The 27,340-nt window shown below is 33.4% G+C and overlaps 1 protein-coding gene across 1 annotated transcript in view; it reads right to left on the bottom strand.

The window, feature by feature from the left end:
• Positions 1-27,340, bottom strand: part of EYS (eyes shut homolog) — a 1,185,765-nt gene that overhangs the window by 1,029,873 nt on the left and 128,552 nt on the right. The window contains 2 exon segments of the mRNA XM_032484469.1: positions 11,020-11,270; positions 23,086-23,252. Of these exon segments, the coding sequence (XP_032340360.1) occupies positions 11,020-11,270; positions 23,086-23,252 (418 nt within the window).

Raw genomic sequence — 27,340 nt, 5'->3', positions numbered from 1 at the left:
AGATTTCATTTATTCTCTTGTATTATTAACTCCATTTATCTATTTTATTCAGATGACTATTTTTACTTTGTTCTCAGTCAACATAACTTTTTTTCATACTATATATGCTTTTTTAAGAGAAGAAAAACAATTGTGTCAAACTAGCTTATTTTATCTGTAACAGATCTTGGACAAAGAGATACTTTCTTGCTTCAATATTATTAGGTTTTCTTCCTCTATGTTGCAAGATGTTTATGGGTCTCATACTGACTTTTATATTATGCTAATTAATATACATGAAAATAATCCAAAAATAATCTTAATAGTTGCCTACAAAATAGTACATTAATTTTCTTTTTATCTTCTTGCCATTTCCTTGCCCACTTTTAAAATCTTCCTGAATGTCCTCACGTGATAGGCTGAATGATACAAATGTTTTGTGCCCATTTAATGCACCAATACTCTAAGCCGAATGAAGCTTTATCTGGAGCCATTGCTGTCTTTTGCCCCCAGGTAATACACAGCCTGTTTCTTGTGTGGATGTGGGTTCTGTCTGTGTTTAGGGTCTGTCTTTGTTCACATCGTGGGCTGTGCCTCCTGCAGCCACACATTTCAGGAAGGATAATGACTCCCAGATAAAATCCATGTTCTCAAAGAGAAATCTAGCCAAATTTCATGTCTTTCAATCTGCTAAAAAAGGCTTATATGGAAATTCTGGCTTTGGGTCATTTCATTTTCAATAATATGCTTCATCTGTTTTTCACTTACAACATTAACAAAAATACAGTACTTCTCCTGAAATTGATGGAAACAGTCAGCAGCTGTCTATTAAGTAGACCTCAACAAGGAAGAGCATATTGAAAACTAAATTTTTATCATGTGTGCTTGCAATTCTTAAACTGGACCAAGTCAGTGTCTATTATATTTAGCATCATCAGTTACATAATGAGAGCCATCTATTCTTCTTTGAAGATTTCTAGGCTTATAGATATAACTAGGTTTAATTTAACTCCATTCATCATTCACATTTGATATATAAATATAAAAGGCATAACTGCTGAATGGTTTTACATTGTGTAATTAATCTCTGTGACCTTATTTTATTTGATATGGTGTGTATGTGTAGGTTAAATGAACACACAAGAGAGAAGAATAAACCTAACTCCATATTGGATCTATTCCTTTAGCGCTAACCTTGTGCTCTGTTTCCTGTGCTTAGTCATGCTGTCTCTGCATCTTTTGTAAAAGAATGTCACGTGTCCCCTAAAATGCACACGATGGATCATTCTCAAGGCACTGATTCCTAGGCTTGACCTTTAAAGATATAACACTTTTCATTCATATAGAGGTAAAAAGTTGCAGACCAGAGAACAACATTTGTCCTGTTGGAGGTTTACTGGAACATCCTGATCAGATCTATGCAGCAAGAACAGCCACAAAAACAAAAAATTATCGCATCCTCTCCCCAGGAGTTTGGCTGGCACCATGAAGTTTGCAATGACCAGCCACTTTCCCTCCCCATTTAGTATAAAAGATTCCTGAATTCTAACTCAGATAAGTCAATTCTTTTGGGCACTAGTTCACCAGCTTCTTGGTCTGCTGGCTTTCTGAATAAACGAACACCTCATTTCTCAATTTATTGGCCTGTGGTGATCAGTACCAGCTTGGACTTGGTAAGAAATATGGTATGGAGGCATAAATAGATAGGTTGGTAGACAGATGGATGAATAGATAGATAATGCATTATTTTGTTAGGGCGTGTTTAAAAATGCCTTAACATTGACATATTGTTTATGAAACATTAGATGTGGATTACTCTGTAGTTTATTATGCCATATTTTAAAAATTCACCTTTCTTTCTGTATCATTCATATAGTAAGAACTATTCTATCCCCAATTAAATGAAATGGAATGAAATATTATCTTGAAAAGCAGGCTGTAATTTTTTTTCTCTCTGTTTTTAACACGTGTATATTTGTAGGTATCAGTGTTTTATGGCTACGTCGTAGGTCTCAGTAAATTGGAGTAACTGCTCTTGGCCATATCTTCTGATGTGACATAGATTCCTATTGTCAATCTTTTTTTTTTTTCTTTCTGCTTAAAGGTCTCACTAACATTAATGAACTCCCTTAAAAGAAATATATTTCAAGAGAATTTTTGAAACTCAACATTCCTATATATACACCAAAGACAACAGTAGCTTGAAAAGTTATTGTAGCTCCCTGGATAAATTTAAGACAGCAAATGGACAAATTGGAAGATTGGATATAAAGTGTGAGTCATTTTCTGATACATACTTGGTCTAGATCTCTGAAATATGACTTCATAATCATTTTGTTGCTATTTTTACTGTGAATAGTGTTTTTTTTTTTACAAAATTGAAATTAAAAGCCATCAATTTATTATTCATGAGACCAGCCTAGGATTACCTTTAAATTGTAGCCAAATAACAGAAGATAGAGAAATCACGTCCTTTTCTGAGGTATACAAAACAAAAACAAAAAAGCACTTTTCCTCTGTTTAATTTTTGGCTGTTGTTTTATAATACTTCTTAGATTTGGTCAGCATTTTTGAAGCTTGTGTAGATTAGGAATCTCTTAAGAAGTGCCCTGACGGCAAGAAAAGCCATATTATCTCCTATTCAGAAAATGACTATTTTAGAGAAGTGTTTTCCTTCAGTGACTTTGGGAGTTTATTTATATAATGTGGCAGCAGAATACAATTATCAGAGAAATTAGAAAACTACAAAAAAGTAAAGAAACCATGCACTATCTACCCATAGAGAATTATTAAATAAAAAGAAATTCCCTAAATAGAAAAATCCAGAATATTAGTGGCACACCAAGTTGGGTTGTGAGTGCAGAAGTAACTCAGTACCTGATGGAAAGAGGATGCAGTTGGAGAACTACATCATGTAACTCATAATGATATGCAGGAAAAAACGGCAAGAAAAACTCCCGGGGTACTGCTGGAACTTACTCATTTCCTATCAATATTCTGGATGGTGACCAAATTTGGTGTCGCTGGCTGTTTTGGCTTACATCCATCCTGAGGCTGCCTGGATAGCTGAGAACACTCCCTGGGACAGCAGGGCAACCCGTGGTGAAACAGAAATTCTGACTCACTTCAAATAGTCTTCCTAACCACTCCTTCATTAGGCCTGTTTATATTATAAACACAGAAAATATCAAGTTAGATTGGCATCTAGTATAATTGATTCTAAGCAATGTTATTTACATACCTAAAGCTGCATAAAATAAAATACATGTTTATTTCAACCTCTATTTTCATTTACTTTCATCCACTTGTCAGTAGCATAATAATTAAACAGACTTTACAGTGTGCATGTATCACACTTTCAGACGAACAATGTGGCGTTTGTGGATTATCCCAATCTCTGCCAAGCATAGACGTATTGACGTCACATACTGTATCTTGTTTACGGGTACCTTGCATTTCTTGGGGCCTTTTAAATCTCAGTTTCATTTCATTCATCCTTCAAGTTTCATTACATTCTTCAATCAGGCAAAATAATTGACCACCCACCAAGAAGGATTCTTCATTGCATTAAAATCTAAAGAGTTTCTACCTTTTCTAAATTAAAAATTGGGACCCAGAAACCCACAGAAGTACATATCTATCTTCAAAACTTAACAGATGATACTTTTACTATTGATAAAACGATATTATCTGTGTACTTAGAATTCAATGAAATGAAAACAAACAAAAAAATCCTACCTAATGAGTAGTAATAATTCTTTCTTTGAAAGAACTAAAAACACTTTGAATAAAAAGAAAAATACTAAAATAAGTTATTAGTAACATACTACCTATTTATATTGGATAGTTTCATATTCAAATTAGGGATCATAGTTTTAAATTTTTTGTGGATTTGAGCTTTTTGATATTTGATGAAATTAAAATTAGCAGATTGTGTTTATAATTTTATGTTATCTTTGTTTGTATGACTGCTGATTTGTTAGTTGGTTTGTTAGGTTAGGTAAGCAAGGGCAGTGGGTAGATAAGGTGGAGGAGAGGGAGGATGATCTGGAAGATGGTGGTATAAACATCTTCAGCATAAAGGGGCTTTAATTCCTCTAAATGAATGCCAGCAAGAAAACTAGTTAGAACCTTACAGCCACAACTGCACGGTAGTGACGCAGTAGCGAAAAGGACCTAATCAGACATGACCCAATGCTCATTATAATACAATTAGCATTGTGGTTTAGGCAACCCCCATAGGTTTTCTGTGTGCATCATGGGTAAGGGTGCGCATCATGCACAAAGGGGGCAAACTTGACTAAACATTCTAGGAGCAAAAGCTGTCAGTCAATCAAAAGACCCCCTATAGGTATAAGAGAAGGGGGCAAACAAAGACCACTGCTGTCCACCCTTGGATCAGCCCACCTCCCATTCTTGGAGGTGTACTTTCCCTTTGCTGATAAGTTGTTTAAAATATTTCACTACAGAATGCTTTGTCTCCCGGTCTGAATTCTTATCTTTCGGGCATGACAAGAACTGGGGTCTTTTCCCTTCCCCTTTTTAGGATAACAGACTCATTGCTGGTTTTTAACTTCACTGGGAAAATGGAAGAAAATTAAATTAAGTAAAGTCTGAAACAGCTAAAGAAGTCTTCTACTCTAATAATATTGCCGCATTCTATTAATATGCTGGATTTCTCTCAGGAAGCTTAAGATCCATTCACTATTTCATAAAGTAATGTGGGCAAGTAGACAAAGGGGAAACAGAATGCCAACCTACATAATGGAAAATTGAAAAATAAGTAAGGAGCTTTATAGAGATTACTGTCTCTGGTTGAAACAGGACCAAAAACCATTTCTCTTCAGCTGCTTTGGCCCAGAAAACAGTGATGCTCATGCTTGTAGTTTTACTGCCATTTTCTTTGGAATACTCTACAGTGTGCAAATGAGCTCAACATAAATGATAACTATATCAATACAAACATCTCATGTATAAGATGAATACATATTGGGTCATTTCCCTTGGGATGTCAATTTGCATTACTTCTGTTGAAAAGCTGTTCATCCTCCTTATTACAAGATGGTCATTTCATAGCACTGTGATATAAATGTTTTACCTTTAGCAATCTAGGCCCTTTGGAGGAAATCCCAGATGTGCATACAATTAGAACCAATGTTAGATATTTGGTGTTGCCAGATCACTAATTAAATTCCTGTGCATAACCTGTTTCTTCCTGAAATGTAACATTTAGTAAATTATTTTATAATTATGCAAACATTGTTTTGTATAGATTTTGCATTTTAATGAGTTAGGGAAACCACAATTTAGAATGAAATCAAATCTGAAAGAAAATGCACTGTAACTAAAGAGCTGCCAGTCAGAACAACACAGCCTACTTTCAGTGAGGTTGTAATCCCTTTGACATTTGAAAAGTTAGGCATTTCCTGTCCAATTCTTTTTTTTTTGTCTTTTTGGAAGGAATTTAAATATAAACCTGTAAAGAATGGATAAGAATCTTCTGGAGTGAAGAACAACTGTCCTCTCTGCCGCAGTCTTTTCTTTAATGTTATATTACTATTTCTAATATATATTTCTAATTTTATATTATTTTAAATAGTCTAAATTTATAGAAAAATATTGTTAGAATAATATTCTATATTTATATTATTATGTATATTTTAATATTATATCATTTATTTAATTTTATACTATTAATTAATACTAATATCAAATATGTTTCTATTTCTATTTGGTTAGATCAAGCATCACTAAGCTCAACACCCAAGGATCAATGTAGGAAGAAATATTATTCCCACTATTATTCCTTTGATTTCATCAATATTTCAACCATACACTGAACTGAGCAGGATGTAATTAATAGGACTAAATATGCACTAATTTGTAAATGAAATTACATATTTATGGGATAATTATCTTAAAATACATGAAATTTTTATTTGTTAAATATCTGTCTCCATTTCTATTTTCTGCTTTTCAGAATGTAATCCATATACAGGCATCTCAAACTTGTGGATGATGGAATTCTCTAAGTAAAAACTTGGGGTAAATGGTTCAAGTTGTGGCATAAATTGTGTGAAACATCTGCTATCTCCATTTTCTGAGCCTTTTGCTAAATTCTCTGTGCCATGATATGCTTTATAAAATAAAACAAAAGGAACCAATAAAAAGAAGGCAAAGATACAATAGGACTAGTGATATCACATGATAGGCAGGTAGGTACATATAGATACATACATACACATATATGTATACGTATATCATATAGACTAGGACATACATCTTTAAGTATATTACTGCCAAGATACTTACCTTGTAGTTACAGTTCCTTCATTCAACTCATTTATGAGCCTTTACTCTAAAATATCTTTATAAAGCCGAAATAAAAATACATTCAGACAGATGGAAAATGGAGAATTCATCATAGCAGAAATGCTTAAAAGACATGTTAAATAGTGATTATTATATATTTGGTAAAAGGAATCAGTTGGAAGCTTGGAGATACAAAAGAAGTAAAAGCAATAAAAAGGTACAATGTGGGTCAGTTTAGGCAACTGTTGGCCATATAAATTTAATAATAATGTCTTGCACAGTTTTAAATATATGTAGGACATCTACAAAAATGTGCACATGTATGGAAGGAGTTAAATGTGGTTAAAATGTTTAAGATCTGTGCACAATCTGAAATGTGGTAAAAGTAATGATTTTTATTAAAATATAGTAAGCTAATTACAAATGTTGTAATCCATAAGGTAAGCACTTAAAGAGTAATGAAAATGTGTGTAAATATCAACTTAATGGGGGAGGGGGAATTGAATGACAAAATACTTACCCTGTTCAAAAGAATATAAGAATGTAGATAAAATAAAATAGGACAGATAAATAAGTGGAAATCAAATAGTGAGGTATATTTAAGCCCAGATAGAAACAATTAAACCAAATATGGACTGAAATCTCTATACTTAAGACAAAGGCAATAAAACAACAATATTAAAGGGGTATCCCAGAAAGAGTTATTAATTGAGAAAATATGCATATTTTATAGGAATATGGACTATAAAACGAACTGAAGATTTTTGAATATACACTAAATGGCAAACCTCAAATAAAAAAGGCAAAATTTTAGAAATGTTAGTAGAACTTACTAAAACTTATTAAAATTAGAACTTATTAAAAAATAACTGTCATGAGGGTGTCTATTTATATTGTGTTTGTGTATGGACACCCATTTATGTTTATGTGTAAGCTGACATCTGTAAAGAGATAAAGTGATTATGCATTTTGCTATTTATCAAAACCGTATGGGAGTCTGGTGGACAAATATTTTTGTTCTTGAAAATGAAATCCAAACACTTGGATATGTTACATCTGAGATTGTTAGAGCAGACAGATAGCTGGATATAAGCAGAGAAAAAGGGACACAGGCCAAATGGTAGGAACTGGGCCGAAAGGAGGGACACGGACCAAGTACAGGAAACCACACATCACGTAGGCACTACGTGGACAGAGAAAGAAAATCTCTAGGCTAATAAGCAGTTACACACTAGTGGGGTGAGAAGTGTCCTGGAGGCCAACAAAGAAAAGTGGGAAAAGACATGAATCGCTAGTGTCCAAACATAACCTTTTGCTCAATATGCCTTCATTTCAATAAAATTAGCCTTGCAGATTAGACATACTCATCATGCATTGAAGCCATGACACTTCCGATCCAGAATAAATAAAGACAAAAATCCCTCCTTCCCTGGGAAGGTGGAGTTGGAATGAAAGTCAAGGAATAGGACCCCAAACCCGTCCTTCCCCAGTGAATATTCCGCCCATTCATTTTTACATCCTATGTAACTAACTTGCCAAAGAAACTCAGGGCAGCCGCTCACCTGAGCCTGCCTGCTCTCCCCTTGAGAGTGTACTATCTATCCCTTAATAAATCCTCACTTAAGTTTCATAACTTCCACGCATTGTCTCTGAATTCTTTCTGGGAGGGAGCAAGGATCTGGACGCTGGCTACATCTACTGCAACAAGATGGCACCTAAAATTCTTTTTCTGAAATATCTCCAGAATTATTCTTATCCTCAACCTAATAAGTAAGATATAGAAACAGAAGTTTTAAAGAATATTCACAGACCATATGTATTATAACCAAATGTCCAAGTGTTATTCTTAAAAAAATGATGATATGCTGAGCCAATAATAGATGACTCATCTGCATCCAGCATTCCTTCTTCTTGCTCTCAATATACTCACTACTCATAAACTGCAACACTATTTCTGTTTAATTGAAGGGATTTTTCTTAGCCCCTTTTCCTTCAGATCCCCAGGAATTCTCTACAGTTGGCAAAATTGTAAACAAAAATTTCACTACTCTGTATGCTTTCAAAATGAAAGCAAAAACCACCAAAATGCAACTATTGATTACCCTAATCTGTATTAATGATGCAGTGAATCTGGAAGTTAACAACGAAAGAATAAACAAAATGGACAGGTAACTTACAAATCTTATCTTGAAATGCCATAGGGACTCATGGACACAATTGGAAAGCAAACCTGAAATAACAGTCCATTTAGAAAGCACTGCAAAGAAATGCATATCAAACAGCACCCAGGCTAGGTTAATTCAGCCTCTATTCGAAACAGACAGGAAAATGAAAGGAAGCATCTGAGGGTAGATTCTGGCCAGGGATGTCAGTGTTTACCCTCCAGTGGAAGGTAGTCCATTCGGGACCATCTGGGGCAGTGTGATCACTGGAGTGGACCTCTGATATAAACTTCTTCACGCAGTCCTGAATGTCAGGTCTTACTTGAAACTGAATTTTACATCTTAGTCATGAGCGCTCTTAATAATTTAACAGGATAGAAGAATGGCTCTCAAAATGTGATTCAGGAACCAGAAGCAGCAGTATCACCCAGACCTGTTAGGCTGTGGATGAGAGGCGGGTCAACACCATGTCTTAACAAGCCCTCCCAGTGGTTCCTGTGAGCACAAAAGTTTGTGATCCTCCGGGCTGGAGACAGAGAGACCACATCTAACATGGAAATCCAATCATAAGGCTAAAATTTCCTCCCCAAGATGATGGGTATCAAAAAGAGGTGATTACAGCTGATATGAAAGCTGTGATAACAGCTTAAATTTTCTGGTGGAAACACATGAATTGGTAGGTGGAGGAGGAGACACCAGATTGAGGCGGGAAGAGAGGAGTCGAAATCAGATGGAAGGGGAGAGATGGAAAGGGGGTGAACCAGGGGACCGGAAGAGAGACAGGTGGAGAAGGAGAGCCTGGACGGAGAGGAGGAACCCAGATGGAGGGAGAGCAGGGAGCGGGGAGGAGGGGCATCCTCTTCTAACCTGCCCTCAAATACTCTGCTTTCAGTGGGAGTAACTGCATCTTGTTAATGTTCAGTTCATTTTGTTCCTTGTCATTTTGCTGTGTAAAGACTTTAGATATAGGACTGACTATTTTGAACGAGGGAGCCCACAGAATTATTTACAATTCAGTGGAAATAGAAAAACCTCATAGAAGACACAGGCTTTCCCATTAATTCAGTTGTAAATCTTAAATTGAGTTTGATTTGAACAGTCAAAGAGAAATACTTATATTTTTAATTCCCAGCTGGGAAGTGAGTCATACCAATTTTCAACTGTAGATCAACGGTAAGTACCAGGTATATGTGCAGTTTAACTATATGAAGAGTGTATATATATATATAAAATACATATTTAGTGATCATATGATGGGTAACTGTAATATTCAGTCTTAATGTATAAAATAATAAATTGCTCATTGATTATGTGTGCACATATGCAAATACCAAATGACATTTTCTGTTAATAATGATATTAAGAAGAGTTAATTTCATTCTTTACTCTACTTTATGTATAATTGCTGCTTAATGTTAAATTTTGGAAGATAGCGTATGTAATAAAAACAGGTGAATATGTTACGTGTTTTTTCCTAAGGCAGATATATTCAGCAATACTAGCACATTTTATGGCATTTTGTTTTTGCTAAGAACACATTTGAAATATAAAATGCGAAGTAATGGGACCAACTTGTTGGCAAGCTTACCAAAATCTGTACACACAAATATATTTTCATCTTTACAAAGCTAATCTGGATGGTCATACATTTATTCCAATGATACTGCCATTTCCATTTTTGGAACTTATCTTTTTAAATTGCCTCCAAAACCTTCAGCAGATTACTTTAAATATCAAATCGGAAAAAAATATTTTTCATTTTAAGATGGAAATCCAAATAACTTCTAGAGCTGGGTCTGCTTAATAAAATGGGATATCAAACTGCCTAAAATGTTTTTTTTTTCATCATTTTATTTAAAGCTGGGTGGGATTTAAAAGTGACAATATCATTTTCTTCTTGTGTGGCCTCTGTACTGCTTTTTATAAGGCAATTATAATGTTTTGATATTATTATGAACAATCACTTCAATATAAGAATAAGCATAAAAACCCAATTAACATAAATTTGAATGCTTAATTTCTGTTATTTTTATATCAAAAGCTGCCTTATTACTACACAGCCCCTGTGAATCTTGTCCTCTATGATTTTACAGAGGATATAGTATTATTGTGATTTTATGGTTTTTTTTTTAAATCTTATTAATGTGGGGGCATTAAACTGACCTAGAAAATACTGAGACCACATTTTGCTTTTAAAGGGAGAAAAAATTGGCATTCAGTGTGCGTAGGTGGCCAAAGTGGAGGTTGAAGGGGATACTGAAGCTGTTTAAGCAAAATTATTCGGAGGTTATGGTGGCCTGTTTTTCTCTTCAGACCTTTGACACGTGCATCATATTCTCCGTGGTGCAGCCCTGACTTATCAACCGCATTTGCATAAACCAAAGCTGTGTAGTCAGCAGTGTAATTGCCCAAGGAAGCAATCCTATCATTCCAAGTGAAGATAGTTTTGCTCTGCCAAATGAGAAAGCAGACTACAGTACCATCATTAGACACACTGGAGATGAATTAAATAAGTGTGTGAACACCACGATCCACTAGGGAATTTGATCTCTCAGGAAGCACTTGCCTGGAAATCCTGGAACACATTTGCAAAAGAAATAGCCACTGAAAGGTGTACCTGTTGCTGCAGTTTTGCAGAGCACAGATGGACAATCCTCAGTTTCTGTTTCACAGATGTGTCTTTCATGTCTTTGCAGACAGCTGCAGTTGTGCCAACGGACTTGGCAGAGGCTGAGCACTGATGTACTCTCGTTTCCTACGCACCCTTCAATGGTGAGAACACGGAATCCGTCAACGTGGCTGAGAGAACAGCTGCATCTGAAAAAAAAACAAAAGCACAGCAAATACGCAACAAAGTAGTGTGAGAGCCTGAAAGTTACTACAATTGTTGACTGTAATATAAGTGCCCGACATTAGGCTTTTGATTGCCAGTGCATTCATTTCAAAGACATTCATCTTAAACAAACTTAAACACTGCCAGCTACACAGCTAGGTAGCAGGCCAAGCTGCCCCACTCATGAACTTCCCCTTTTTAGAAAAACCTGTTTGACCTTGAAAACTAACCATTTGTGTGACCCTGCTTTTCCCTTCCCGCACTTTAATTCCCACTTTTATGCCTGAAATTCACTAATAGAGTAAAATTCAGCAATAGAGAGAAACTTTAGGTCCTCCTTCCTCAACACCAATAAAGGCAGAACCCCAGGGCTGCTCTGTCTCTGCACCTAAGATGTGACCTTGCTGCATGGCCCCAGGAGAGCCAGGTACCCTCCTCCACAATCTGTGTTTATAAAACTTGTTTTGTCAAAATTCCCTGGTGGTTGTTGCTGAGGTGCATCTTACAATCATAATAAGAACCACAATGGCCAGTCCTGCAGCAAAATTGGCTCCAGATGGGGAAATGCCTCGGTTGGGGCAGAGTAGGGGGGGGACATCCAGGTGAGTGCCCCATTCCTAGACAACGGCATCACTATTGGTGGGCTGAGATCAGCACAAAACAAGTTTGAAATACCTAATCTTATGCCTAAAGGTGATATATTTTAAATTAATAGTAAATTCTACTGAGAGTATTCATTCATTCATTCCAACATTCATTCCTTAAATGTATGTTTGCATTTTCTATGTGATTGGCACCGACCTAAATGAATTAATACTGAGGTGAACAAATTTCTAGCTTTATCTCAAGGAAGGCACTAATTCTAATACAACACTAATAGGTTTTATTGCAAATGCCCCAGGAGCTCTGTTCTTTAGTTGCCAACAGTGTAAGTGCTCTGCAGGCAGGAACGATGGCTGTCTTGTTCACTCGTGCGTCAGCACCATCAGCATATGCTGGTACACGATAGTGTCTGGCATAGAGAGAGGACCCCAGAAAATGTGTTCAATGTATAATGATTGAATAAATAAGTGAGGTGCTGAAAAGACACTTAGAGTCTGCAGTGGGGAAAAGGTGACGAGAAGGGGAACATAATAATCTCTGCCTTTGGATACAAACATTCTGTGAATTCTTAAGAGAGGAAATTAACCTACTCTTACATGATGGGATGATAAGGCAGGGGAGGTGTCATGATATATCCTGTGTGCATATATTGTTAACATAAAGGGTTATTCAAACTCAATTTTTCATTCAGTGCAATTATTCATCTAAGCTATTGATGAAAAGGCCAAGAATTTTCAGATGATTTTTAAAGCTTTATCAGAATTATAAATATCCATATTCTTGAATATGTGAATGCAATTCACAGTTATTGTTTTTAAATTGTTAAAAATAATTTTTCAAGTATAAGAAGTACATTTAAGTATATTTATACCAATTTTAAGTATAGATTTCAATGAATTTTCAAATTCTGATGAGACTCTATTTTAATAGCATGCACACAAAATTAATTCCCATAGCAATTCCCATGTAGCCAATATTGTCCACACATTAATGTGGTTTTCTCTGTTTCAAGATAATTGTGAAATTTAGTCTGTGTTTCATGTAAATGTAGTTGAAGTATTTGTAGGTTTAATGGTGACAGCCAGATTGGCTATCAACAAAGAAGGAATTTTGTTTTTTTCTGGAGTTGAGAGAGATACTGGTTTTTAACCTGTGTTTCCTCATTTCATATGCACACAACTTTCAGTAGATCAGTTATTTATTAAATGTATTGAACCCACATTCTTGGGTCTTCTTTATACGCAGGCACCACCTTAGGTATTGTGGGTTTTGAGATGCCATGTTAATGAGTATACATTTTATGACACACCACATTTATTTCTTTGGATATTGCAAACACATCCAAAGAAGGCATAAGAAAAAGAAAGCATAAGGGAGAAAGAACTCTAAAATAGAGTGATAATCTTTGGTCTAAACTGTTATGGTTTTCAAGTATCCTTTGCCGACTTATTCAGAGGACATTTAAAATCATCATATAAAAATGATAATGAGCTGAGAAGAGCAATGTCAAATCACTTCGTTTGTTATGATTAATGAAAATTAACCTTCTGAACCTAAGTCACTACACTCATAAATTTATATGAAGGCAGGTGTTTGGAGCCAGCAAGAACGTTAAAGTTCAGTTAATTCAGATCCTTCTTGTCATGTGAAAAACATGGCCATTTAATGCAATTTGCCAAGGATCACTGAGCTTGTGAATGGCAGGCAGTATAGTCGATGCTCTGACATACTCAGAGCAATGGTGCTCATTCTAATTCTTCTTCTCCACCTTATTTTATAAATAATATTCTCTTTTTTATACATAATTTTTACAGATATGCATTACAAATGCATATATAATTCCATAAATAATTTTTCTTAATGAATAGTTTTCTCTTTTATAAAGTTGTCAGTACTAGATCCGGGTCATAGAGGAGGATTGAGTCGATTAATTACTGGGCAGGTTAGTCTTTTGCCAGCCATATCAGACATGCTTACGTTTACCTGAAATAAAGTTAGAGAACACAGTTACTCCCCTTCAAGGCCTTCTCACTTGCTCCTCCCACGTCACTGAAAAAAGCTAGGTAAATTTTAAAGGACAGTCACATAAGGCTGTCCATGTCATACTTGGTTTAACCATATTATATTGATTATTAATAACGCTCATTCACTTTGAAAAGTATTTGGGTTGGGATGGTAAATTACATGCTGTCCTATATATATATTGCCTAAATAATTATGTAGTTGCGTGCTTCAGTAATACCAATTTTAGTCATAATACTATTTGCTACTCCACAAGCATTTTTAAAACATGACACTTTTTAACGGACGAGATATTTTGTGCAAGAATATTTAATTCTTCCTAAGTTATTCTCAGATTTAAGGAGAGCTCAATAACCCAGAAAATGATATGATCCAGCAACATATGACTTGGTAAGAGATTTAGAACATGCAGAGGGTTAGGAGTAGTGTGTCAGGATATACTTCCAAAAAAGAATCTGCAGTATTAACTGATAGATTAATTGTAGGAGGTGGGAAAAGAAATCATTTTAGAATGAGTCCTTCCTTTTAGGTCTTAATAGCTTGGGGACTATAGCACTGTTTACTAAAAGGATGGTTTGGTGGGAAGAAATCTGAGGTAGAAACTAGAAATCTGCATTTAGCTGTAACAAATTTGAGACATTTATCACACATATACATCCAGAGGTCTGCCAAGCAATTGGAGTATAAGGCAGTATCAGTATTTGGGTAGTGGCCCAGAATGGAGGTACAAATTTAAGGTCACATATATCACTTGGTTCCTGCATTTTGTATATTGATTACTTGATACTTGTTTTATTTTTAAAGCCTTCAAGAGAGTAGATTTGTGTGTGTGTGCAATCACCTTTTCATAATTTGATGAACTGCAGTTAAAAAAAAACTATTTGGTCCCAATTTTTGAGTGTTTCAAATTTCTTTTGACACAGTACAGTCAACATTTTAGATGTTTGATGAACATTTACAAAGCTTTGTGCATTCCCTTATTGTTTAGCATTAACATTTTCATGTCAACCTATTACCTACCTACCTATATATATTTATTTATTTATTGTATTTTTTTCAATTTTCAAAATAGAGATCATATCCTGGCCATATACAATGCTTTAAAGCTTCCACTTTTCATTTAATGACATATCTTGGATATCGATCCAAATTAGCATATATTGTTTTCACAGGTTGCAAGTGTTCCATTGTATGAATGTGCCATAATATTTTACCTTCTGAAGACATGGAAGTTATGCCAAGTTTTTATCTGTTGCAATAAGAATTATAAGTAATGGAAGTTCTTGTACAAATACATTGGTGTATCCTATAAAGAGCATCCATACTTAACTCCCTTTCAGGATTTGCCTAATCAGAAGGAATACCATTTTTTTCCTTTTTTTTTTTAACTTCAGTAAATCATATCAGAGTGCTCCCTGGAAAGATATTAGCAACTTACATTTTCAGTACTGATTTTAAGAATGCTGCTTTTCCCAAACCCTGGAGGGCACTGAGTACTACACAGTATTTCAATTTTCACCAGTCTGCTTGGAGAAAGCTATTTATTTTTCATATGACTTTCCTGTCATATTTGTATTTGATCATATTCTTCAATACTCTCCAGAATCTACATTAATAGCAGACTGACATTGACCTGAAGCAAGTGTTACTAGTATGTTAACATAAAACTAAATGTAGACTACTTTATATCTGGTTTAATCCTGTGTTTTGAAGGCTACAGTGATAAAATATAGCTAATGTAGTCTGTAGTTCCCATTTTATTTTAGTTAGCATTTCTATTCGTTTCCCTCTATTCTATTGCTTACATTTTCAAATTGTTATGAATCTCTTTTAAACAATATAGAACTGGGTTTGTTTTAGTTCTATAGCCCAGCTATTTTAACAATTATTATAGATTTATCTGTGTGTGTATCTGTGTTTATAGAATCCTTTTGTTACCTATTTTACTCTATGAATTACATTTGATTTCTTTATGAATTAGCTTGTGATGTGATTTATGGCTTACAATTTGTAATATTTGGCATATTTTGATCTTTTTAAAATTATATAACCTGGTCTATTTCTTCACTGAACAACTTCAGAGATCATCTACTAAAATCTTGCTATAAAGATTAGAAAATTAGAATGTTTTTGTATCTTTCCTTTTAACTTTGGCTCATTATATCTTGTTTTATGATTTTGTTGATTTTGATTAAAATTTCAAATTAAGCACTTAAATCTCTTGGTATATTCCTTTTAAAAATAAGAAAATTGCTACACATACAGTTTATCCTAAGGTCCTTTATTTCTAAGTTTGGTTTGTTTTTTGTTTTTTGTTATTTTTTAATTTTTTGTATAGCATATGTAAGCATGATTTTAGGATTCTTTAATTTTATGTCCATGTTTAAATATATTTTACACTCATCTTTAATTCATTTTCAGAGATTTCCTCTCCATCTTTGACAAGATTCTTGTGCTGAATAATATTCTGGGTTTTGTTTATTTGCTTTACCTTGTTTACTTAAAGAGGGACTCACAATTTCTATGTTCCTCAAGTATTTCAAGATTTAGTCAACTATATTTGAATTGTGTCTATTATATTTAAAAATCAATTTTGATGAGTAATACGCCCTACTGAATACACTGAAGGTATGTGTTAAATTCCTAAGAAATTCCTATGGCATTAATTAATTAGAAAAAGATCTGTAACAATTGCAGTTTAACAAGCAAATTTTATTTTGATTAACATCTGTGATGATTATCAAAAATAATTGCAGGCATGTTTCATTTTATCTCACTTCACTTCATTGCACTTCACTGATACTTCATTTTTTACAAATTGAAAGTTTGCAGCAATCCTGCATCAAGCAAGTCCATTAGCACATTTTCTAACAGCATTTGCTCGGTTGTATCATATGCAATTATTATAATATTCCAAACTTTTTCTTATTTGCTATGGTGATCAATGTTAAGTCATCTTTGGTGTTACTATTTAATTGTTTTGAGGTATCATGGACCACACTCATATAAGAAGGAGAACTTAACAGACGAACGTTGTGTGTGCTCTGACTGCTCTACTGACCTGCTGTTTCCCCATCTCTCTCCCTCTCTTCAGGCCTCCCTATTCCCTGAGACACAACAATACTGAAATTAGGCCAATCAATAACCTTATACTGGCCTCTGTTGTTCAAGTGAAGAGTCACATGACTCTCATTTTAAATCAAAAGCTAGAAATGATTAAGCTTAATGAGGAAGGCTTGTGGAAAACCAAAATAGACCAAAATTGAAGCCTCTTGTTCTGTACAGCTGAGTCGTGAATGCAAGGGAAGTCTTGGAGGAATATGAAAAGTATTACTCCAGTGAACACAGGAGTGATGCAAAAGCCCTGTTCCTGAGATGGAGAAAGTTTGAGTGGTCTGGAGAGATGATTAAACCAGTCACAACATTCTTTGACACCAAAACCTCATCCAGAGCCAAGCCCTAACTCTCTTCAGTTCTGTGAAGGCTGAGACAGGTGAGGAAGCTGCAAAGGAAAACTTTGAAGCTTGCTGAGGTTGATTCACAAGGTTTAAGGAAAGAAGCCGTCTCCATAACATAAAAGTGCAAAATGAAGCAGCATGTGCTGATGTAGAAGCTACAGCAAGTTCTCCAGAAGGTCTAACCAAGATCATTAATGAAGGTGCCTACACTAAACAACAGATTTTCAATGTAGATGGAACAGCCTTCTATTGCCAGAGTATGTCATCTAGGACTTTCATACCTAGAGAGGAGAAGTCGATGCCTGAGTTCAAAGCTTTAAAGGGCAGGCTGACTCTTGCTAGGGGCTAATGCAGCTGGTCACTTGAAGTTGAAGCTACTGCTCATTTAACATTCTGAAAATCCTAGGGCCCTTAAGAATTATGATAAATTTACTCTACCTGTGTTACTAGTGGAACAATAAAGCCTACATAAAAGTACACCTGTTTAAAGCATAATTTATGGAATATTTTAAGCCCACTGTGGAGAACTACTGCTCAGAAAAAAGGAAAAAAAAAAGATTTTTTTTCAAAATATTACAGCTCATTGACAATGCACCTGTTCATCCAAAGGCTCTAATGGAGATGGACAATGAGATTCAAGTCATTTTCATGCCTGCTAACACAACATCCAGGGATCAAGAAGGCATTTTGACTTTCAGTTCTAATTATTTAAGAAATATATTTCATAAGCCTACAGACTCCATAGAGAGTCATTTCTCTGATGGATCTGGGCGGAATAAATTGAAAACTTTCTGAAAATGATTCACCTTTCTAGATGTCATTGAGAACATTCATGATTCATGGGAAGAAGTCAAAATAGCAACATTAACAGGAGTTTGGAAGAAGTTGATTCCAACCCTGGTGGATGACTTGGAGGGGTTCAAGACTTGATGGAGGAAATAACTACAGATGTGGTGGAAACAGCCAGAGAACTAGAATTAGGAGTGGAGCCTGAAGATGTGACTGAATTGCTGTAATCTCATGGCAAAACATGGACAGAAGAGGAGTCGCTTTTATGGATGAGCAGAGAAAGTGGTTTCTTGAGATGGAATCTACTCCTGGTGAAGACGTTGTGAAGATTATTGAAATAACAACAAAGAATTTAGAATATTACATATACTTAGTTGATAAAGCAGTGTCAGGGTTTAAGAAGACAGACTCCAGTTTTGAAAGAACTTCTGCTGTGGGTAAAATGCTATCAAACTTCATTGAATGCTACAGAGAAATCATTCCTGTAAGGAAGAGTTAATTGATGATGCACACTTCATTGTTGCCTCATTTTAGAAACTGTCACAGCCACTCCAACCTTCAGCCATCGCCACCCTGATCAGCCAGCAGCCATTGGTATGGGGGAAGACCCTCCACCAGCAAAACGATTGACTCACTGAAGGTTCAGATGGTGGTGAGCAGGTTTTAACAAAATATTTAAAAAATTAAGATGTGTACATTGTTTTTTGAACACAATGCCATTGCATACTTAATAGACTACATTACAGTGTAAACATAATTTTTATATGCACTGGGAAATCAAAAATTCCTGTGGCTCCCTTTACTGTGTTATTTGCTTTACTGCGTTATTTGCTTTACTGCAGTGGTCTCGAACCAAATTCACAATATCTCTAAGGTATGAATGTAATACTTTAAAAAATTTTATACAAATTTTTTTCTTAGATGTTTTATGACATCACAATTTTTGATATAGTTTAATTTGTACTGATTTTTACAAAAATTATATTGATAAAATATAAAAGCAAAGGAAAATAACTAAATATCAGCAAAACAACTTTAATAGATTTTTAATTATGTAATATCATATATATGAGGGTGATTTTACATAAACTTATGTATCTATATGTAAAGTGCACAGACTGATGACTTTTCCAAAGTTCTTCCTTATTTCAACATAGAGCTTTTGCTACCATTGACAACAGGCAAACATCCCCTTCAATTTGCTGATAGGCCCATGCTTAAGAAAATCAGGTTTCTTATTTCTGGCCTTTAAATACAGCCCTCATCTCCTTCAGTATTTAATTATTTAATATCTCTCAAAATAGATACCAAATCAGATCAATACTTTGTTTTTTAATATATTTCTGTCTGTCTCATAATATATTTTTTGTTTTTATGTGGCACCCTCTTTACTTCATATAATAGAGTTTATAGATATAACCTACCTACACATCTAATATTTTTTAAAAAATCAAGATGATGTCCTAACTCTAATATAAGAAGATATAAAGGACACTAATTTGTAATTGAATGTAGTTATGTATGGAACATATATCCTTAGTAGGAATGACTGAACCAGAAGACACATGGATGTCCTTAGCCATTTGCACCCAAGGTCAAAATAACTGTGGTCGTGGCAGCTGTAACTGAAGACTGGCAAGGGAAATTTCATACTAGAAATTCAAAGCAGGATGATGTAAAGTTCCAATGTGGTTAAAAATCTCTAATAAATTCCTGAATAAAACATAATATTTTTCTCATTAACATAAAAATTTCATTTCTGGAAAAGCCAATGATTATTGAAGTTTTGTAAAAATATTTTCTGTCAGTATGTAAAATGAAGTTAAGATTTTGACTCAGATATTTATAAAAGGTTTTATATACACACATAATGTATGATGAAACTCTCGGAAATTGTACAAACCATGGAACACTTTTTGTTTTGTTCATGAGACTGTTCTGTGCATTGAAAGATTTATAGCATTCATCATTCACCAGTCACCTGCTAAATGCCAGCTGTTGAAGCCAATAATACTGAATATTAGAATGACCCTAGAAATCTCCAAAATGTCCCCAGAATACAAAATTATTTCTCTAAAAACCACTGACCTGAAAGAAATCTCTCCAGTTTACTGAAGCATTCGTCAGTTTTCACCTAGTCATATACCAGTATGTAAAGCATTTCATCATCCTAATTAATAATATGCATGTCAATGCTCACATGTGTGTGTGTGGCTACACAGTGCTAAAACAAATTGCTATTAAGTTGAAAGCTATTCAGTGACAAGTATATCAATTTTATAAAAAATTATCAAGAAAGTTATAATGGTCCACATATAGCATTTATAATTTTAAAATATTTTTATAATTTTGTAGAGCTTTTATTTTGAGAAAATACATTTAACTAATGGAAAACTTCACAAATGTATTACTGACTCTATTATTAAATAAATTAATTTGATTTATTCTTAAATTTGAAAAGAGTGAATGATATGCTTGGAAGGACAAAGCAAAAGCATTAGGTGAAAGTGTATAAGTTGAAAATATGATCTCATTTTTAAATATGGTGATTAATAGTTTTTGTTCACCATTAGACTTTAATGGCAAATATTCTAGAAATAGAAGACATTAAATATATTACTCTACTTACTACTCATAGTTCTAAGATTATGATCCATATGTTTTATATACAGCAGATGCTCCATTAATATTGTTTGATGATATAATCATCAAATGTATTTTAAAATTGGGTTATGCTCAAGAGAAAGGTCATCTTAAAGGTTTTGAATAAATAGCTTCATAAAATCCCAAGTCAGAAGATAATTTGAAAAGTAATGCAAAAAAGGTTAGACACATAAAAAGTTATTTAGATATTATGAAATAAAATGAAAATATGGCCCAGGTAGCACAAAATCATCTAACATGCATAAAAACATTTTTATTGTTTGACATATGAAAAAGTAGGAAAAGTCACAGAGCCTGAAGCATAATGTAGTCAAATTTTGACTCTATATGCATAACATACATATTGATTTGCTTCCAAAAGAAAAAAAGATACATGAGAGAAAATTATGTATATATTAGCTAAGTTTCATCCTATGCTATAGTTGAACCTGAATTATACAAAAAATGCTTCCTTTTAATTAAGTTTATTGTAATTAATTTTTGGCATGCATATGGACAGTATAATGATATCTAATTTGGAATTACTTAAATGAATTAAGTAATGACCTCTATATCATTTTATTATAAAGCTTAAGGAAGCAAAGTGATCTTATTCTCCAGTGGACAATAAAGGGGAAAACAATACATTAGTTCATGTAAATGCAATAGTCACGGGAATCCAGCCACTAGAGAAAATGCAATTTAGTGGTATCCAGACTAACCAAAACCAAAAATACATATGTACACACATACACACACACATATAATAAGGCACTTTTATACGTAGTCCAGTTTCCTTTCTGTTTTCCATAAGTAAAATATAAAACAAAATTTTTTTCCCTAGAAGGTAATAAAGTTTGCATGTTAAATCCAAAATTATAAATAAAACACACACAAAACAAGAAATTCAAGATCTTAATAAAAAAAAAAGTCACTGATATTATGGCAGAAATTACAACAGTCTTAGAAATTAATAATCATTAGACTTCTTGGTTCAGAAATAATTTTTAAAAACCTGAGTAAATTATGTTATATTCTCTCACATAAAGATATATTTATACAAGTTTCTTGACTCTACAGACATTGGTTTTGAAACTATAGCTGATTTTATCATGGACTTTTAGATTTTAAACTTTGGAATAGAACTCCTGCTTATAGGTGAAAAGTAGTGTTTGGGGTTATATTTAACATTACATGCAAAAATTCCAAGATTTTCGGGATAGCAAAGAAAAATTGTATTAATATGTGATCTATCTTCAAGATGCTCCATGTGCATTTGAGAACAAGGTTCTCCTACTGTTGTTGAGTGGAGTGTTCATCTGCTGGTTCTAGTTGATTTCCAGTGCTGTTCAGATCTCCAGTAGATTTGTTGACCTTCTGCCAAGTGTTAGACCCACTAATGAAAGTGGGATATGGAGTCTCCAACTATCTTGGTTGAATTGGTTATTTCTCCCTTCATTTCTGCCAGTTTTTATTTCACGTATATTGGTCTCTGTTGTTAGGTGAATACGTTTATAATTACTACATCTAGATTGCCTCTTTCATCATTGCAAAATGTTTGTTTTCTCTTTCAAGGTCTGTCGTGTCTGATAGTAATATAGATAGTGTAGTTCTCTATGGTTGTGATTTGAACAATGTATCTTTCTCAACCTTATACTTTCAATCTGCTTGTACGATTTCAATGCTGAATGTGTCTCCTGTAGACAGTATACACTTGTATATATCTAGAAATTATCTAGCCTGAAAAATCTCTGCTGTTTTATTGGGTTTTTAAACCATTTGATTATAATGTTATTATGGATGTATTTGGATTTATGTCTGCCATGCCTCATGTTTTTTATACCTCTTTTCTTCTGATATCTCTTTTGTATTAAGAAAATATTAAGGACAATTTTTAATACATATGAAGCTTTTTTACTATATTATTTTAGCTAATTTCATAATAATTACTCTTGGGATTACCATATATATCTTAACATAGATCAGAATCTATCACAGATTTAATCTCCTGCAGATACTAACTTAATCTTAATGTGACACAAGAAATTATTTCTATATAAGTAGATTCTCACTCATCCTCTTGTTTGTGCTATTGGTATTTTTAATACATAGTGCACATTATATAATATATATTAACCATATATGTATATGTTTAATGCACGAAACCCAACCATTTTTCTCATTATTATTAAATATAATAAAATAGTTCAATTATGACTTATCAATACAATTATAAAATTTTGATAAATAGGTGATATTCTTTGCTCAAATGATGCATAAATACCTGGATTTATTGAATTCATCTTCATAAATAGCTTCATGTTGACACCCAGTTTCTTCATAGCCAGTTGTATTTTCCGCAAACATTTTGCAAAGTGATGCTGGAATACAGAGATGCCAATATCTCTTATCATCTTCTTTCGTCATACAACTACATTCATTTACACACATCTGTGAAAAAAAGATAAAAGTTTTATGTGTCCATTATATACTGCAATGCTACAATCATTTCAAAGTTAGAAATTCTTGTTTTCCCTTATATATTAAGTTCAGGTGTCCTTCTAGCAAGGATAAAATAAATTCAGTTTCGATTTATATCAAAATTACTCTCAATGGTCAAATTCATTTTTCTCAAATTGTGACAGAAATACATAAACTGTCAAAAGCTAAATAGATCAAAATTCACTATAAAATTGTTAAAATCATTTTTACTCAAACTTATATAGACGTTGCTAAAATCTTAACTGTTTTGGTGGAAGTAATATTATATTGAGAACCAAATCCATGGAAAACCTGTCTCCTTTATCACTAAACGCCTTTTTCCCCTTGAGTGAGTTGTTCAGATTTGCCTTAGAGCTGACTCTAATATTTTACTATATCCCCTGTTATAATTAATTAAGTAAAAATTTTAACAACCATTTTATTTTATATTTGCATGGAAGTCATAATTATACTTTTTAAAAATATCACATTAACAATTTTTGGAGATCCTCCACAGATATATCCAGTGGATTTACCCAAAAGAATTAGGCAAACTTTGTCATCAGAGCAGTGCACTTCCTGTGAAAAACTTAAACCCAGCCAGATCATATCCTAGCTCTCAGAAGATCATTCAAAACTGTAGTGGAACTTTGGTAACTTCTTTCTTTTCACATTCCTCTGAATACTTCCATTTTCCCTTTATGGTTTTGGTTTATTTATAGCCAGTAAGTTATTTCCGATCAGTGACAACAGCATTAGAAATTTGGTTTCACAGTCTGATTATTTAATGATAAATTAATGATTTATAGAGATCTAATCTCTGCTGGGTAAGAGTCAGCTGAGAATATGTTTTTCTATTTTTCCTATTTGGAGCTCAAGACAATTAAGAATTTTATATCCACTGGGAGAGGACAGGTTTTTGACATGGACAGATGAGTTTTTTTCAAATGCTATTTGTTCTCAGCTGATGGCTGAAACATTATAATTGAATTTATATGCTTTCTCTATCTGTGTCTGTAATTCTATGCATTTGTACTTCAGAAAAATCTTTATCTCTCACTGAGTGTTTAATCATTTCCTACGTACAGAGTGTATCCACTATAAAGTTTCTTAAATTAAAGGACAATTGTTATAATTAAGTAAGCATGTACAAGAAGAACACCAGACATTAGCATTTTATGACACTATTTTATTATTCTCTCTCTATGTGTGTATATATATGCATATATGTAATATATGATTATATGTATCTGTACATATATATTCATATTATTAATTTTGTTTTCTGAAATTTGTATCATATTGAATTTTATCCTCAGTGCCTTCAAATGTGTATTTTCATGAAAACAAGGATATACTCTTTCAATACTTCAGTTAAGAAATTAACTTTGATTTTAATATTATATTTTATAATCTGTAAACTTTATTCAGTTTTCCAATTCTTCTAAAATACTATAAAAAAATCCAATATGTAAATTCTCCACTTTCAAAACAACTAGAAAATACAAAACACTGAAACTTCAATTACTCATAAGTAACATGTGCATAAACACCAGTGATTAATGTTTGTTTGTTTTCTTTCTTTGAGGGTCCTTGCTCTTGTGCAGAGGTTGAATCGGAAAATTTTGATTTGCTTTAAAATTTTCCATTATCCCTTCCATTATTTTATTTACCTTGGAAGTCCCTTTAGTTAATTGGTTTTAATTGTAAAAGCAATATAATTTAATTAGTCTTATTCTAAAATTTAATTTTGCTTGTGTTCTGTATATACACAGGGAATATTTTTTCTTGATTTCCTGTTATAAGTTTTTTTTTGTATTGGGAAATACTAATACTATTGTACTTGAGCATGCACAGTCTTGTTTAACCATATGTACAGTCTCCTAGGGGGAGCAAATTATGTGGATTTGCAAATCAGTGGCTCAGGAGAGAGCCACTTTGCGTGGTCACCCGCTCCCGTCACTCAGACCCTGACCCTGTGTCTCTGGCAGCAGCTCCTCCTCTCTCTGCCCCACTTGTAGCAACTGCCCCATCTCTCCTGTCTGGTTGTTTTGCTTGTTTCCTAGTCTGGTCAGGAGTACACAGACAGATCTGATTGGCCCGTGCAAACTGACACGGAGCAATGTTTCCCAGATACCGTGTAAATATAGAGCTTCAGTTTGTTTGTATATTTTCAAACATGATTCGGGGATGTTTGAATCATGGGATGATTCAAAACAAAACAAGGAAAAAAAACTTAGGTATTACCAGGTAACCACACACAAAGCCTAGAATCTATGAGTATTCATGTATCTTAATTTTCTATTTCTACTGAAAAATACAAAGGAATGCACAAATTGCTTTATGATGGAGAGGAAAATGTCATAATTAAAGAACCGTTGTATTTTTAGTCATTAGAAATCTAGGTCACTAACACATAATAAAATCTTAAAAATACAATGTTTAAACAACAAAGAATAAAAGTGCAGAATTCAGACTATGGCAAATTATTATTTCCTATAATTATAGCCCTTCCTTTTTGCTTTATTTTCAAAATAATTGTTACTGGTATTCAAGAAAATCTGAAAGAACCAAATGAAAATGTGTCTAATGGATTTTTCTTAACGACATATACCAAAAAGTACACTATCCTTTGTCTAAAGACTATGATACGAACACCTAGATTGCATTTAAAGCTTAGTTAAAACTCTTTCATTATACGTTGAAGGTGTTTAACTCTTTACTGCAATTACTTTCTATATTTAAAAACCATTCCAAGCAGTTGCTGGCACTGAGAAATACTTGGCATTTCAACAGGGTTTCTCATCTTTTCAGGTAGTCCATTGGTCCAGATTTTCAGTTTTCTATATTTCAAATTTGGAGATAAGAAGCGTTCTCTCAGAAGAACTTATAAGATAGTAAGTTGTATCAGTGGATACATACAAAGTTGAATCAACCCTGCACTTCCAGGGGAAAAGACTTCTCAGTTTCGAATCTATAGAGAATCAAGGAATCTGCTTAAAAAGACCCCATTAAGCCTCTGAAATTTTATGAAAAACAGTGTGCTTGTGTATGGATAACTTATTTTGAGGAAGCTGTTTCTAGCTTTCATCAGATTTTCAATGAGCTCTTTGATTGAAAAAAGAGGTTGAGCTCTACTCATATATACCCATGATTAGAGTAAACGCTATAGCTACAAATAGGAATTACTGCGGAAAATTCAATGGTTATATGCAATGCTATTTATAATAAATGTTATGTTAACGATTATAAATGTATTATGATATAATTACAATTAAATTATATTACAATATATTTACAATTAACATTGTATTACTAGTTGATTATTAACCTGTGTCATTGTACAAAAAGCCAAATATTTAAAAATACACAAAAATTCATATTTTATTTTATTCATGATATTAAAAATGTTTATTTGATAAAGAAATGTAATAAAATCATAAATCTGGACAGTGGACAATCTTTTCCTTCCCAGGAGAATAGAGGAAAAGCAAAATTTCTGGAAATCCTCTTTCTGGAAATTAATTATTACTGTTGCATATATAAACATAATATTACTAAACAAAATTAACTTCTTTTAACAAAATTAACAAGCTACATGTATAATATTTACCAGATACTTTTGATAAAATTTTCAACTTTACTTAATAATGCTGACTGTCATTTCATGGACTATATTGTATTTTTCTATAAATTAGTCACGTCTCCATTATATTAGCAAAGATAGTAAAGAGATCTTATAAGGAGAAACTCTCTAAGGCCTCATATGTGGCATATATTTTTATTATTGTTGGCTTTTGTTAATTAAATAGATATGTGAAGAGACTTCAGGGATAGGAGTGAGTGACTGTTCTTTATCATGATAGCGAGAAACCTGGATTCTTAGAAAAGTATTAATCGAAGTAAAACTTGCAGCAAAGTTAAACAGGCAAGAAAGTTTTTATTCAAGACTATTGTAATAGAGGAGAGAGATGGAACTGAAGTCTGCTGAAACAAAACACAGGTGTGTTTTTAAGTGCTAGCATAAGCAAGTGGAAAACTACTGGAGGAAATTAGAG

Source organism: Camelus ferus, chromosome 8 (assembly GCF_009834535.1).
Source record: "Camelus ferus isolate YT-003-E chromosome 8, BCGSAC_Cfer_1.0, whole genome shotgun sequence".
Classification (NCBI taxonomy): Eukaryota; Metazoa; Chordata; class Mammalia; order Artiodactyla; family Camelidae; genus Camelus; species Camelus ferus.
This window is presented reverse-complemented; position numbering and strand designations above follow the sequence as displayed.